Source organism: Lissotriton helveticus, chromosome 1_1, assembly GCF_964261635.1.
Source record: "Lissotriton helveticus chromosome 1_1, aLisHel1.1, whole genome shotgun sequence".
Taxonomy (NCBI): domain Eukaryota; kingdom Metazoa; phylum Chordata; class Amphibia; order Caudata; family Salamandridae; genus Lissotriton; species Lissotriton helveticus.
This window is the reverse complement of record NC_136057.1, coordinates 285,928,485-285,944,592: the sequence shown is the minus strand read 5'-3', so window position 1 is coordinate 285,944,592 and position 16,108 is coordinate 285,928,485. Positions and strand designations below refer to the sequence as shown.

Here is a 16,108-nt window from a genome sequence, read left to right as displayed (position 1 = left end):
ACTTACAGAGGAATCCCTGTGGGCAAGAGATGTACCCCTTAGTGATTGGATTGGCTCCTGTGATGATGCTAGGACAGGAACCCAGGGAAGAAACCTAACAGCTGGCCCCCTCGGTGATTGACATGTGTGCGGTAGTGAGGCCATAACTAGGAATCCCCTTAGATGTGCGACTGTCTCTCTCTAGGTACTGGCCTTCTATGATGGTGGTAGCGGAAGGGCAGACAGAGAGAGAAATCCCCTAGACATGTGCTCTGCTTCTAGGTGGTGGACTCCTATGAGAGTACTAGGGAGCAGGCATGGAAAGAAATCCCAGGCAGTGGGCAATAGCTCTGTTGAAAAGACATAGAGAGGAATCTCCAGTGAGATGTGAGAGAGAAATCTCCATGGGTGGGTGCACTCCCCAAAGATGACAGGACTCTGAAGTAGTACTAGGGAGATTTCAAAGAAAATAATCCATGCATGGTGTTCTCCAAACGGGTGATTAGATTCTCTAATAGTGCTAGGGTGACTGTCACAGAAATCTCGATGGGTGGTTGCTCTCCCCAAAGGTTATTAGCCCCCACATTAGTCCTATGGAGATTTCATATAGAAGAATGCAAGGGTGATCCTCTCCAAACAGGTGACGGGATTCTCCAGTGATACTAAGGAGTTGTCAAAAACATCTCCAGGAATCGGTACTCTCACCAAAGATGGTTAGCCCCTAGAGTAGGTCATAGAGAATCTTAATGGATATGGGTAAATGAATCATCTAATGGTTCTAGGGAACAATAGTATAATTCCCCATGGGGAGTTCTCTCCCTAAGGATGCTTGAATAATCAGATAGTGCAAAGGAGCAGTCCTAGAGCAGAATCCCCAAGGAGAGTCCTCTCTCTTTAGGTGACTGGTTGCTATAGAGGTGCTAGGAGGTAGTTGCAGATAGTAATACCCATGGACGGACCTCTCTCTTTGAATGCTTTTGATGCTCTAATAGTGCTAAATTGCTTTTGTACAGAAAAATCCCATGGTGGACCGTCACCTTTCCGGTGCTTTGATCCTCCAAGAATGCTCAGGAGCAGTTCCGCCATAGATAGATATCTCCATTGATTAAAATTTCTTTTAGATGATTGGCTCCTACAATTGAGGTAGGAAAAGAACAGGGGCAGTTGAGGTTCCTGAAGGCTCCATCATAGCCCTGTGGTTGCTTGTCCCTGATAATGATGCCTGGGAATTTAAGGGGGGAATTCTTATGGATGGCCGTCCTTCCTCCAGGTGCTTTTCTCGTGCATCCATGCTAAAATAGAGGACAGGAGGAAGATACCCTTTGCTTGGAAATTGTCCTTCTACAGCTTGGCTCTGCAGTGGTGACAAAGGATGTACAGAGGGATGACTACACATTGATGGATGCTGTCCGTGACAGCCTAGCTCCTGCAGGGGGGTAGGAAGAGAACAGCTGGGGTAGTCCCCATGTTTGGGTGGCATCTCTCAGGTTTACGAATTGTGCAGCGAGAACAGCTATAACACAGAAACATTAAAGATGTCCTCTTTTTAACTTAGTCTTTATCACACAGGTGTTATAGGAGAGAGCAGAAAGAAGTCACAAGGGCATTTTGTAACCATGAATCAGTGGTGAAAATGATGGAATTACATTGAGGTCAATCAGAATGAACTTCTTTGACTATCACTGAGTTTCTGGTTTGGGATGTTTTTAATGGAGAGCACAATCCTAAACATCAACATTCATTTTCGTCCTTTGAAATATGCTACTGCATTTGTCTGAGAGTAGGGTAGAAGCTATTTGATGCTTACGCACAGTAGGGTGACTAGTCAATTTCACGAAGATGTCTTATTTCGTCAGTGTACACCACCCTGATTGGCCTTACCTGATGCAGCTAATCCACAAACATACCTGTCTAGGCTCCAAAACGTTTCACTTAATTCCAACTTCTTCCTAGAATTTCTCTTTCTACCAAGAATGAAGTAATGTCAGGGTACGGTAAGGCCCTTGTTAAATATACAAGTTCAGTTCATAGTAGTTCCCAATCTGGCTCAGTCATGTAAGTCCAGAAGCCTAATTCACAGTAATATGAAAAAATGAATGGAGATGAGAACTTGAAATGTATGTAATAGTTTTGGAAGAGGTCACCAGCATTCAGTATCTATCTAAAAGTAGGGCGCCCAAACATCTGCATTGAGACTTTGTGGGTGGTCTTTGAAATTCACTTGATAACTGCATGAAAGACTTTTAGACATCCTGCAGGAAACTGTTTTGACATTTCACACATTATTGTTAATGGTGTATTAAGCATTAAAGCTTTACCAGTGGATGGTGCTTGGGCATCTTGATCATAAGCTGTGGTATTGTGGAATCCATGCCCTACAAACTGAACTGATGCTGGGCATGAGCTTCTCCTTTGTGAGAAGAGCATTATATGGAATTGTAACTTGTAGGTGTTAAACAACTGGGGCCATGAGAGGGTGTGGGCTGATGTATCATTTTGGTACAGAATATTTACACCCTGATTGGAAAGGGGTGCAGAAGTATTTGTGCCTTTGATCAAGAGAAAGTTGTAGTATTAGTTTCATTGTTGGCATGAGTGCTGCATTGTCAGTCTATTAGGGTTGTATGTTGTATAGGAATAGCTGTATGATGGTCACCATATGGTGCACCAGGATTTGTAGCCTGGCTGGTATTTTGTTTCTGCTGCATAGTTAGTATAAGGTGCTGAAGTATCTACATCTTGCTTGGTAATGGGGTGCTCAATGATTTATATGTTGGTATGTTACACTGAGTCTGGTTGGTATGGAGGCTGGTGTGTCTGTCTCTATGTAGGAGTGGCAATGCATGAGCAAACCTAGGGAATAAACACAAAAACAATCATGACCTTCGCATGATGATTTGCTGTAGTACATATGTGATGGTTGGCAAATGGTGCTGGAGAATTTGGGAAATGTGGAATCCAGGATTAGTCTTGGCTTGGGTTAGAGATCTTTTGCTCTGATATATGTTGATTGATTTACAAACAGTGCTGTAGATTCAGACATCAGGGTTGGCCAATAGAGAAATCTTGCTTTAATGAGGTACGGTGGTGTTGCTTGTATGAATACGAAGAGGGCCTGCAAGAGAATGGTGTTGCTACACAAGCTTATCGGTGTGTTCGTCATCAAGAGGAGTCACTTTTCTAAAGCAAGACTGATCCGAGTTAGAACTTCTCAGGACAAGGGCAGGGAGATTCAGAGGAGTTAGAAAATGGATTCCAAAAGCCTGGAGTTTACTTATAGGCACATGGCTCCTTACCCCATGTATTTGGAGATCAAAAGTAGATCTCACTGCATGCAAGTATTAGTTTAAACCCTTGGTGATATTAAACAAATATCTCTGTCTGCTTCAGTGGCAAACAACTCAACAGTTTTAAAAAAGTGTTCAAAAGTACAGAAAAGTTATCTCCTCCGCACAAAACCTTTTGAAATTACAATATTTATAAAAGAATAACTGAAAAAGTTTTAAAACTAAAAGGAACTACTACGTGTCTTCCAAAGAACAACTAACTGATTTGCATAGAGCACCCCCGTAGAGCCAAACTGCCAAATGATGCCCTGGTTTTGATGAAGACTAGATCCTACTAAGTTAAAGATTGAAAAGAACCGAACGAATACCAAAGCCCCCAACATCTGGTCCTCAACGGCAACTTTTGTTGAGGCACCTGAGCAGCATTTTAGTGCTACGTTGACGTACCTAGAGAGGTTTAACTATGGCCACTTGAAATTAGCCACACCATTGCGGACGCGGATATGGACAAGTAGCCTTATGATGGGGAACACAGAAGTCTCATTATAGCTACCTCAGAAGCTTACATACATACACTTTGCATTCCAGAAGCTAAAATTGATTCTGCTGTACTGTTATTGAAATCCATGATGACAGTTTAGTCACAACAGATCATCACTATAATACCACAATAATTATCCAATCTAATCTAATCAAATTGATTAGAATTTTTAGCCTTGAAAAAGCAGTGCAAAGTCTGCTACACGTGTGTTGTCTGGAACAATACATTGATACTGATGTGAGTAATCAATCGATTTTGCTGTTGTAACTTCCTGACTCATAGATGCAACAGTTACCTGTTGACTAAGATAAAGAAACATGTCAGATTAAAAAGGAAGTTTGAAAATCTTGTTGTTGATGCTGTTCAGATCCCACTGAGGGAGCAGATATCGAATTTCTGATAATTGCCTCTTTCTTCACCTGCTCACCATGGTATCATGGTTGCCGGAGGGTTGGTACCTGAGAGAATTCAATCTTCTGTAACCCCTGTTCTACACTGTTCCATCAATGACTATGCCTTTAGGATGAGGTTTGACAAGTTGTACTACTAATGTTTTGTTTACAGGGAATGGTGTCTTCCCTACAAAGTGGGTCATGCAGGGGCAGTTGCTCATGAGCTGTGAGCACTGGCAATTAAGAGTGAGAACTGGGGTCTAAAAAGACGGATCAGGAGGGGGGTTTGGCCACGGCCGAAACCCCAAATGAACTTCAAAAATAGAGACTTGCTAATGTCTGGGCATTTGTTAAAGCTAGAATTAAGGCTGGGGTCTCAAACATGTTCTGAGACTCTCTATGAGGAAATATATAGTAATTTCTTTGAAAGAAGCGGGTACTTTGAGAGGTAAGACCTTTACATCATTTATTCTATATAAAACCATGCTTAGAGAGTTCTAGAACAGCTGGGCCTAAGACAATCGAATATTTATTTAGGGATTTGGTGTGTAAGGGGCTGCACCTTATAATTCTGAAAACGTGTTATGTTTTACCCAGCAGCCTTTAACTGACTTTGAAGCAGAAAACTGATCATGCACTAGGATCTATCTTTTTACAAAATGTTGAACACATACCAAAGCACATCTTCTGAGTTAAAAAAAACTCACCAGGATTCTGTAATCTCCGGTTATGAAGAACAAATGGCATAGCAAGCTATGTCCCACATGACACAACTCTTACCAACTCCTGGGGGTTCGACCAGTGATCCCAGGTGGCCATCCCTAACACTCCAACTCTGGAAAGCTTCCAAAATAGTGATTACTCTGTGCTTGGGTTGATCCTCTGCGACGGCCACTTCATATTTAGTGAACTTACAAAATCTCCTCCAGTTAAAAGTCCAAATTAAATAATGGAGAAGTGTTGAAGGATACAATGAGGGTAAAATTAAACTGGGCCTCTCAAAGCGATCTTCTCTTTGGTATGATGTTTCACTAACCTCACAAGACACGGTTCATTGTTTTGTACATCTGCATCAGAATAATCGTTTTGGATATAATGTACCCTCAGGGAAAGCACCAATTAGGAGTAGCATAGTAAGAAATCACTGGGGCAAATGCCTAATGGGCAAAGGTTGTTGGGAGTATTTGAACATTTGTATTTTTATGACTGCTCAGAAGCACTCTCTACTGGGATCTTGACGTTGAAATCTGTGCTAGAAGAGTTGGTGTGTTCCAGAGAGGATGAAAACAAGGGCACTGCGTGCTGCTAGTTACATAAAAGGAAGATGGACAAGATGGTGAAGGTGTAGTGCGCAGACGTAGGCCTGACTGCAATCTTTCTTCTAGGTGTTATTTACTGAAGTTGGGTTTTCGCTAGCCGTACGTAATTCCCTGAATATTACTCCAGCCGGGGTGGTGAACGTGTTAACACTTAACAGCTGTACAGAGATATCACCTGCCCACCAGCCCTCGAGGCCTGCACTGCCTTCCCCATGTAACAATGGCTCTGGACAATGGCAAGAGAGAGACACATTGGGAACTGGGACAGTCATCCCACCAGAACCTTGCAACATATTTTCACAGTGGATCATTAATCTGCCCTCTCTTGTGATTTCCATTTTCAACGTATTTAATTCGAATAGAAGACATCCATGAAAGTTCAGACTGTTGCTCTAAAATAATTTGATTCAGGAGGTTGGAAGCCTAGGTCATGTGAGGAAACTGGCAAACAGACCCCTCTAGTTACTTTTATTTTGAAAACATTATCAAAGAATTGGGAAGTGGGGACCTTCAAAGAAGTCACATGTGCCTCGCAACCACACATTTGCCAGTCACAACTTCCCCAGAAACACTGACCAAATATCGTTCACAGTCACACTTGCAACCTCCCAAAATCTCTGTATATTCATGCCTGCTCCGCAGTCCAGCCTACTCCACAAACACCTCAACCAACACTTTACCAGCCCTCCACACATACACCTACCTCAACACATCACTTGTCCAACCCCCTCCTCATAACGCCCCTTAGCCATACAAGCCCAAGAGCATCATATGCCATGCAGTCATGCCAGGCCACCTGGCCTAAGGTCAGACCTGTATCACAGCCACAGCTGCCCCACAGACAAAATAGCACAAATGCCACACAGCCTCACCTACTTCACAGATATTTACATTCTATGTGCACACATACCCACAAGGTCATACTTATCCGACAATTAGGTCTGCCTTAAAGCAAACCAAATCTAAACCCTTTAACTTCTCTGCAGTCACAACTCCATCTGGCCCCATCTGTAATGCTCCACAGTCACACTTGCCCCATGACAGCACCAGATGCTGAGTATACATGCTCCATCACTACAGCAGTCACAGTTTCATACGTCTTAAAACACCAACTACCCACAGGCACTCAGTCCTCACAGCTACAGCTGACCCTTGATCCCACCAGCCCCTGGCAGATGGGGTCATACACAGCACACCGAAGGTCTAAGGGGTATCCACATCTTCCCTGACTAGGAATTCTCCTCAGCAAGTTGAGCTCTGGAGGCTGTCCTCTGCATGCCTTGAGTTGAGTTGAATGGTAACTTGGGCTTGCCTGAGCTCTGAGAGGTATCCTCCGTATATCTATGCACTGGAGGTATACTCAGCATGTATGAGCTCTGGCAGGTTTCCTTAGCACCTCTAAGTCTGGGGTTATCCACAGCATGCCTGAACTCTGGATGTATTATGAAGTTGTGTGAGTTCTTGAGGTCACCCTCAGATTTCTCCTTTCTCCCCCTTCTTGGCAGTCAGGCTGCTCTGTATGGGCGACCACCATGGCTGTCCGGATACAAATTTGCTTGTTCATATTTGTCATCATAGTTATGAACTAGGACTTATGTAGAAGTCTTGAAAGGATTAACTCAACATCTCCAGGAGATGGATGACATGATACAGGAGGCGGGAGAGGATCCTGGGAGCTCCCACGCACATGGGTATCCTGGATTATTCACAGCGCTTATTTCAGGCTGCAATCCAGCATTTTATTGTTTCTTGTTTGCTTCTGTAGTCCTCAGCACACTGTCCCATTTTCAGGCCGCGCTTTGTTGGGGCAGTTGGTCCGCGGCACAGGATGGATGGAAGGGGCAAGAGTGCAGAAGAAGCCAGAGATAAGGGTCAGGCCTAACCCGCCCCATGCACTGAACATGGACCAGCCATAGCCGTGGCTGATGTCATCCGGGAGTTCATACAGGTATCTTGGAAAGCGTGACAGGTCAAAGTTGATTCCTGCCACACAGGTGCACAGTGAGATGATGCAGAACGTACCTGCAAACAAAGAGAACAAAGTAACAATTAGTAATTTTTCCAGTGTTTTTTCCTTGCCTCCTCCCCTAACAAACATGATGAACAAATGGTATGGACAGGCAAAGGTGCAGATCTTGTTTGTAGCAAATATTCAACGGAGACGGATATCTGTTATTTCTTTATTTGTTCACGACTCCACATTGGCCCCACTTCATCTCCACATCAATCACCTGGCCTCTGGTAAATGAAGGCCTTTTTCCTACATTCACCGAGTATAGGAGATACACAGATACAAGTAAAATGGCTGACAGAAGAACTATGGGAAATAAACACATATTAGGCAACAAGCCACAGGAAAAAGGGAACATTCTCTGTGTACCCTGCATTGTGATAGACTGGAAATTGCAATTGTTACGAGCCGGACTGTATTATGCAAGAATAGGGGATCCCTTGAATCTTTATGAGGCCACCACAGACTAAGGAAGCATAGAGTTTTCTCTTTGTTGTACCTGGCATACCTTTCAGTGCAATATTCACAGAGGCAGAGCATGGGCAGAGATGAGGTGCAATAACTCTGGGGGTAGAGTCTGGGAAGAAGGGTGGTCCCAGTGCCAGATGGATTGGGATCCTCTGCAGCATTATTCTAATTATACCAAGGTACCTCCCGATGAAAGCCTTGATCATGTGTTAGCCTAAAGAGATGCAGTCTAGGCAGTGAGTTATCAGATGCCTTAAATAACTGAATCTTGGTTAAATTTCAGCATGTCAAAACTGCCAAAATTTAACAGGTGAAAACGTATGGTATTTACTGTATCAAGTGGATTTTTGTGGGTTAAACACCAAAATCCGCATGTTATTCCCCAAACACCAAAATCTGCATGTTATTCTCCGTGGACCCGTAGGTGCCATTTATCTCACCTGATAAATAACTACCCTACGGTATCCTTATTTATCAGGAGTGATCAATAACCCCTCAGCTCGCGTTGGCCTGCACAGTGAGGCTGGGCTCAGCAGTACTTGCTATGGGAAAGGCGCATGAAACTGGACGTGGAATGTATAGGGGCCAGTGGGCTGGCTGCGGCCTCTTGCAGGGCACGAGCTCTGCACGGGGCGTCGGCTGCACGCAGCACCTCGCAGACGCTCTGCTACACGGACCACGGCCCGTTAGGGAGGCGTAAAGACGCACGACGCATGCAAATGATCTCATTAAAATACACTGCGCCGTCCCCAAGGAAACAGCCGGCAGAGGCGGCCACGTACCGGAACCGACGCTGAGGCAAAGTGTAAACACAGAGCCTCGGCAATCACATGCAAGCAGAGCACAACACAGTACCCATAGGCCGGGCCTAATACATGCACACACACGTATGCAGTCACACGCACAGGCGCACATATGCATGCATTCATGCCAACATTTTAGGAATGTGGGAGATTTCGCACTACCAAGTCAGTAAATAAAATGTTTTTTCCCAATTAATTCTGTTGAAGAAGAAGTGACAGGTGGGAGACAGATAAAATAAAGCCACGTTTGGCTTCGTGAATCGGAAGCCTCCCGCCTGAATCGGGTCTTTTGACCTGTATGGATAGGTGTGCCGTTTCCCCATTACACACCACCGGGCAGAAACAATGCACTTTCGCTTAATTACACATAAAGAGAGCAGAAAAGACTCAAACCTACACATATGCAAGACACAACACACATGGACAGACATCAACAAAAATATAATGATCACACTCATCTTAATAGATAAATCATGATGGAAAAAAACAGTTTCCGTTTATTCACCACACTCTGCTTCGCTGGCTGAAACTCCATTACTTGCTTTTTTTTGGGTTGTAATTGATTTATTTATGGTATTGCACAGGACGTGTTTCTTGTCACATTGGTCCTAAGCATCCTCTGATGCAGTATCTGATGGAGGTCTTCTTAGGGTGTTACCAAGATGACTACAGGACCTGTCAGTCTGACGTGGCTGACCTGCAGTACAGCCTGGCAGGACCCAGTCCATCCTCTTAAGGCCCCGCTGGTGTCCATGCACTCACCTCTTCTGTCCAATGCCTATATTAGACCATTGTGGATGTCTCTGAAGAGTACTTCCTGCAGTGTCTCCAGCAGCTAATGCTACCAGAATCCATGCTGCGTGTTTGAGGTTCCGTCTGTTACCGGTGCACGTCCTCTCCTGGGTCTGAAATCACAACCTTGTGGCCTCTTTCATTGCCATCCCAATAGGTGGTCAAAAACACTACTCTTCGACCTCAGTTTACTCCTGAGCCAAGGCATTTGGCAGCTTCAGGCTTGTGCCACTGGTCAGATCTTAACTGTGACAATACCTTCTATGCAATGAGCATCATCTGGCTTCGTCTAGTGCAGAACACGAGAAGGCTGGTACAAGTCACTGTTGTGTTAACACGTTGTCCTTTGTCCTTAAAGGACAACTTGTTATTGTCTCATGCCTTCACTCGGGACACTTGTTTATGTTCAAGTGTGACCTCAGGGGCAGCTCTAGGCTCATGGTGGCCCTGGGCAGGGAGAGTAGGTAGGGGGCCCGGAAGAGGGGTCCGGGCGGGGGGGAGCACGGAGGCCAGTGAAGAGGGGGGGGGGGGTCAGGGTGTTTGGAAGTGGAACAGAGCCGGAGGCCGCTAAATCCCTGCCAGGGGCCGCCACTCAAATATGTATCCATCCTCAGAGGATTATTATATTAAGGATATATACTGGCGTGGTGGCCCCTGGGGTTTGGTGGCCCCTGGGGTTTGGTGGCCCTGTGCAGGTGCACAGCTTGCACATGCCTAAAGCCGGCCCTGGTGACCTGCGTTCTGCTCTTCCTGTGTGTTCTGCTCTAGCTTCTGCAGACACCAAGGACATCAGAAGAGCGGTTGTGGGCTCTCTGCTCTACGAAGCTTCATACAGAATAAATACGTTATTCAGCACTTACATTGTTTGGATCCTTTCTGGCTCACGCAACAGTCTCATAAGCTTTTACAACTTGAGCAAGCTGAATTGGTTCCCGTTGTTCTTCTCAGTGTGGTTCAAGTGGTGATTATTGTGTCTGAAGTTCTGCAGGGCTCTCACCACCAGGTGTGCATGGGTGTAGTTAAAGGGCTAGCAGATCGTAAGCTAGTGTTCCTGCGCTCAGGCTCTGAGGTCTACTTTTATACCTATATTATCAAACGAATCTGTTGATCTTTGAAAAGTAAGTGTAGCCTTAGCCTTTGCAAATTCAACTGATATGCCAGAGGTTGTGATCTGCAGTCCTGCGCTCAAAACACATCCATTCAAACAGATCATCGGTGGTGTACCTCACAACATATGGCCACTCCTTTTCAAGAAACATTAGATAAGCTAGTAGGCATTGTGACTCACTGCTGTTGTGAGTTACATTATTCTACAGGTGCCCACGTGCGTTATGACATGCACGTGCACATGTATGTATCAGCATGCCTACAGAATAACGCAGGCACCATTTTATTTTGTGTATTTACTGATCTAAGTTGATGGATTATACTTGGATCGTTAAATAAAAAAATGAAATTTTAAGTTTGCGAAAGCACTTTTCTTGTAGTGGAGCGCCCAGCAGCAAATAGCAGTTACTGGGCCCTCCAAACGAAATGCAACAACAAAAAAATTTCAATGACGGCAAGGAGTGAGAGAGCAGTGAAAGAGGGGTGGGAGGAAGCAATAGGGAATGAGGGGATAAAATAAAAAGTAAGCTGGAAAAGAAAAAAGTAGTGCCCTAAAAGTGAGCAGCAGAAGGGTACAAGTCAGCTGGTCATGGTGATGAAGCGATTGGGTTCAGGGGAAGGATAAACACAAGAAGAGAAAGGAAGAAGAGTGAAAGCCACCAAATAAGAAGGAAACAAATGAGAGTGATAACGAAACCAATCAATGGAAGCAGTGGACGGGCTCTAAACCAGCTCACTTTGTATAACCCACAAAAGGTCTTTCACAGATAGATTAAAGCTATCTCGTAGGCGAGACCTAAAACAACTTCAGGATCTGGAAATGTTTACCAAAGGACCTAAGGTCATGGCTCACATTATTCCAGTCCCGAACTTGATTTTTTCTTGTCTTGGTCTTTCTTTATTACAGTTCAAGCACTGCTTTAATCTGGTCCCTGTCTGATTTTATTCTAGTCTGGTCTCGCCTTATTGTGGCTTCTCGTTCTATCTGGCTTTATTCCATTTCCTGTCTGTCTTTATTCATGTCTCTGTATTCTCGTCTTACTTCTAGTCCCTCCACTCATTCTTTTACACAGACTGTCATCAAAAGTGTCATTGACACACTTGCGCAGATAAAGCCCTCACACACAGGTGATCAGCACACATGCAGTATCATCATAGACGACAGACCGGAGAAACACCCTGCTGTTCACATCCTTGTCAACACATAGCATGCTCACACACAAACACAGACTGTTGCATACAGCTACAGACCCCTCACACACACACACAATCAGTGATTGACACATGTAAACAATCAGTGATTGACACAGTCATTGTTGAGACAGGAAAGTCCTCTGCATGGTAACGGACGTGCAACCCTGCTCTGAGTTCCCCAACTGTACTGATGTCTGGATCCTAAGGTGGATTTTGGTTGTCATAGGCAAAAGGAAGCAGACCCACAACATAAACTTCAAAGATTCAGACCCTAAATCACATTTGGTGTCTGGAAATGGACTATAAGAAAGGAAGCTTATGACCCACAAAATTGTCAACTGTCAAGCAGCCAATCGGGCTCTGGGAGGAGGAAAAGCTCTGAAAGGCTCATACCTGTGACCATGATGGAGACCAGGCCTGCTAGTCTTTCTGCTGGGTGAGGGGACATCATCCAGGGAATCCAAGACCACCTGCCCTAAACCTGGAGCACCAGCCTGATTACCAAGACCAGTGTGTCCTGTGAGGAAGAGGAATGTAGGAGGGGGCGATGTCCAGTGGGGAATCCTGTCAGGTGGACTTCCTGAGCGAGTTGCGAGGAAATGGCTGTTGCACTGACCCGATCGTTGCCCTTATGCAGGACAAAAGCGGCAACCCCCATATGCCATAGGATGGCCTCCATGAAGTGAGCCATGGATATCGCTGTACTGATTGGGCCGGAGCTCATGTGCAGTGAGGTGTTGGAGAACCCCATATGCCAGGAGGGGTCTCTGCGAAGTGAACAGTAATTGTTGCTGTGTCGATTGGGCCTTAGCCCGCGTACAATGAGGGTGTGGCAACCTCATATGCCAGGAGGGTTCGCCGTGGACGGCTTGCCTTGTGGAGTGGGCCATAGCCCTTGGGCGGTGAAGAGTCTACAACCTCGTATGCCAGCAGTGGCTGCCGTGCAGGCATCTGCTGTGCCAATTGAGGCAGTGCCCATGTACAGTAGATATACGGTGACCCTGTATGCCAGAGGAGGTCACAGGAACCAGCAGGGAGTGTTACCTTTTCCTGAACGTCACCAGAGGAGTGAGGCTGCCATTGGGGCACCTACCCCAGGAAAAGGCATCAGGAACTTCGTACCACCTAATTACCCGCCACTGTGGGATGGACCAAAGACTTACCCTGCAAGGAGGTGCCACAAGGAACCTCTGATCACTGCAGGTGTGCAACCACGTATGAGGAACATGGGGATCATCACTTAGTGCCGCTCGTCTGGGCCTCGTGCAGTGAACTCACCTGGACCATATGTTGCCTCTCCAGCGCCCGCAGATGGGCACGCTTAGGAACTCTTGCAGGTGCGTGTACGATTGCATTTGCGGTCACAAGAGTTAGAGGTCTACTTGCCATAAATCCTCCATAACATAACACTTAACACACAACTGGTATGGCAAGAATCATTACCCTGTGTTTTATCAGGGAAACAAAGACAACTTATGTGCTATTTGTCAGTTAGTATGACACATTATAAAGATATTGGCCGGAAAGGTCTCACCCACTATGTTGTGGCATGCTGCATCATGGACCAGTACGACCCAGTGTGTTAGGATAACACCAACCCAGTGGTCTCAACCTCGTATGGGAGGGAGATCAGAAGATTGCTATTCTGGTCAACAACTGGGTCCAGTTAATCTTAAAGCAGCCGAAGTGTAAACTCAAGGGTATCCTTTATTAGGTACACTTGGCTGTATGAAAAAATGTGGGGATGCTGTATAGAGATGCCATGGAGGATGTCACATAGATATAGACAATGTTACAATGTCATTGGCACACACCACAGTCTTCAAAATAGAGAATAAAAAACACACATAGCCCATCGCCGCTAATTCGGAAGTAAAGGTTATGCATACAGACATGTAGACAGACACACGCTTACACACGAACACACACATACATGCTCAGACACACACACACACACACACAAATGTGGAGTCATTAAAAGCCATACCTGTGCATAAACGCACACTGAATGGCATACACAGACACACATGAACAGTCAAACACTAAGGCAGACACAAACACAGAACCTGCAATGCAGTGCTTGTAGCACCCTTTGAATGTACCAGTTTTTTTAGAAATACATACATTTCCTTTTTTTGCACCTGCTTCAAATAAGTGGTTGTTTTTGATGGCAAACAAGGTCTGTACGTCCTAATAGATCGGACTTTCCATCAAAACCTATAGATATGTATGCTGATCTGCCCCAGTAACGCCCGGAAAGTGATGTAAAGCAGCACAACGTGGTGTTCGTGCTGAGAAAAGGGCACATTCCCGGTGCAAAACATGATATTTTACACTTTATAGTAAATAGCACATACTGTTCTACGTCGCTTTGAAGTGGCACAAAGTCTTCGAAAATCTGGGCCACAGTTCCAAAACACATGGTACCAATACCCACACACACATATAGTAAGAGAGATTGACATTGACAGCCATGCATGTGTGGGCACACGAGGGCACAGAGAAATTCACAGATTCTGCAAATTAAGAGTCGAACGCGCATGTGCAAGTGTTAAAATCTAAAGAAAGTTTTGCCAGTGCGAGCATGGAGACATTCAGAGACTGGATGAGAGAGAGCGAGACACAGCCATAAACAAAGAAATATACACAAACACATGCACGTAGAGAAACAGGCACATCCACAGAGACCGTACAAAAATCATATGCATATGCACAAGCAAACGTGGATTGGAGGCACAAACAGCATAGATTTGTACGCACCAATGCACGCAAACGCATGAATGTACACGCAAACACTGCCACATGCAGACAGCAACGTGGATATGAGCATGTGCACGCACACCCACACAAAACGTGGGCATGTTTTGAAATATCTCAAGAAGGCAACTGAAATAGAGTGCTTGCCAACATTCACAAGGCACACATTGTGGGATTGGTCAATAATGAGGCAATGAAGAATGGTCAATTATTATGAAATATTCAATTTCATTGACTTTCGTGTCTTGTGTAGACCTCATCTTGGTAGTCTAGAGCTTCACAGCAGATGCTTCAATTAAAGAAATTAGTCAATTCATGTAACTTATTGACCCCACTCCTTCGTACTTATTCTATAGGGCCCACGTCTTCATCAGTGCCAGGCCCTGTCAGAGGTCCTGACCTGCCCTGGCCACCTCCAGCTATGATTCAAGTTTTATCAAATTCCAAACATTGTGTCCCTCGTTTTTCGAGGTCTAGGATAAACCTGCCCTTCTGACTCAACCCTCAGGGGCTTACGGTTAACTACTAGCATGATTGTCAAATACTGGCACTTACTTTGTGGCCCCTCCATCTGCAGGCTGACATGTAAAATCTCTCTTCTACTAAGGAATTTGGAGAGGGCCCTAACTGTTTAATTGCAATCACGTTTAGGAAGTTCTCTGACATGAGGCACTGAGTTGCATCCTGTACATATTATAGACAGCTAGCTTCTCTCTTTAGGCACTCATAAAGCTGGTCTCCATGTTCAATTTGACATACATGTAACCTTTCACATCTTTACCCTCTATATCTTGGAATAAGGGGGGGGCAAGACCTTTCCCTAACCTGGGTGTGGACCTGCCACTGACCATCTCATACTTCCATAGAAAAGGCCTGGTGGTGGCCTGAATTATATGCAAACAAGAAAAGAGTGTTCTATGGTACACAAAGAACCACACTTGGAGCAAAGAAAAGTACAACTGGCCTCACTCAGGTCAGTTAAAAAAGCCCTCACTCACCAACTTGGTTGATGACATGCTTCATCATCGGGCCCCAATGAAGAGGCCGAGTGCCTCTCCAGTGTGCCGGGGGCCTCGACCGGACCCCGACGAGGGTGTTGCAGGTTCCGAGAGAGTGCCTGGCGTCAAGGGCGGTGTGCCAAATACGCTACCACCCCCTTCCCGTGACCCATGGTGACGATCGCATTTACCATACAAGTGCAGTAACCTTAAATCGGTTAGCCTCCTAAACCAGGAGTAACCGGGAAGGAGCAAGCTCTTTTCCATTTCACTTTTTTTCACTTTTCACATTCACGTCCCTAGGTCAGTGTTAGAACTGGCTATTTCTGGTAGGCTAAGGCTGACGCCAAAGCCAGGCAGAAACCACCATTCTAGTCAGGGCAAGGAAGTCACACGCCAAGATAACCCCTGCTCACCCCCTTGGCAGTTTGGCACGAGCAGCAAGGCTAAACTCGGAGGC

The 16,108-nt window shown here is 45.3% G+C and overlaps 1 protein-coding gene across 1 annotated transcript in view; it reads right to left on the bottom strand.

Moving 5' to 3' along the window:
- Positions 1-328: 328 nt before the first annotated feature.
- The window catches only part of TMEM178B (transmembrane protein 178B), a 679,849-nt gene continuing 664,069 nt past the window's right edge, over positions 329-16,108 (bottom strand). Inside the window, exon 4 of the mRNA XM_078668203.1 lies at positions 329-7,540. Coding sequence (XP_078524329.1) covers positions 7,287-7,540 — 254 coding nt within the window. The 3' untranslated portion in view covers positions 329-7,286. The remainder of the gene's footprint in view (positions 7,541-16,108) is intronic.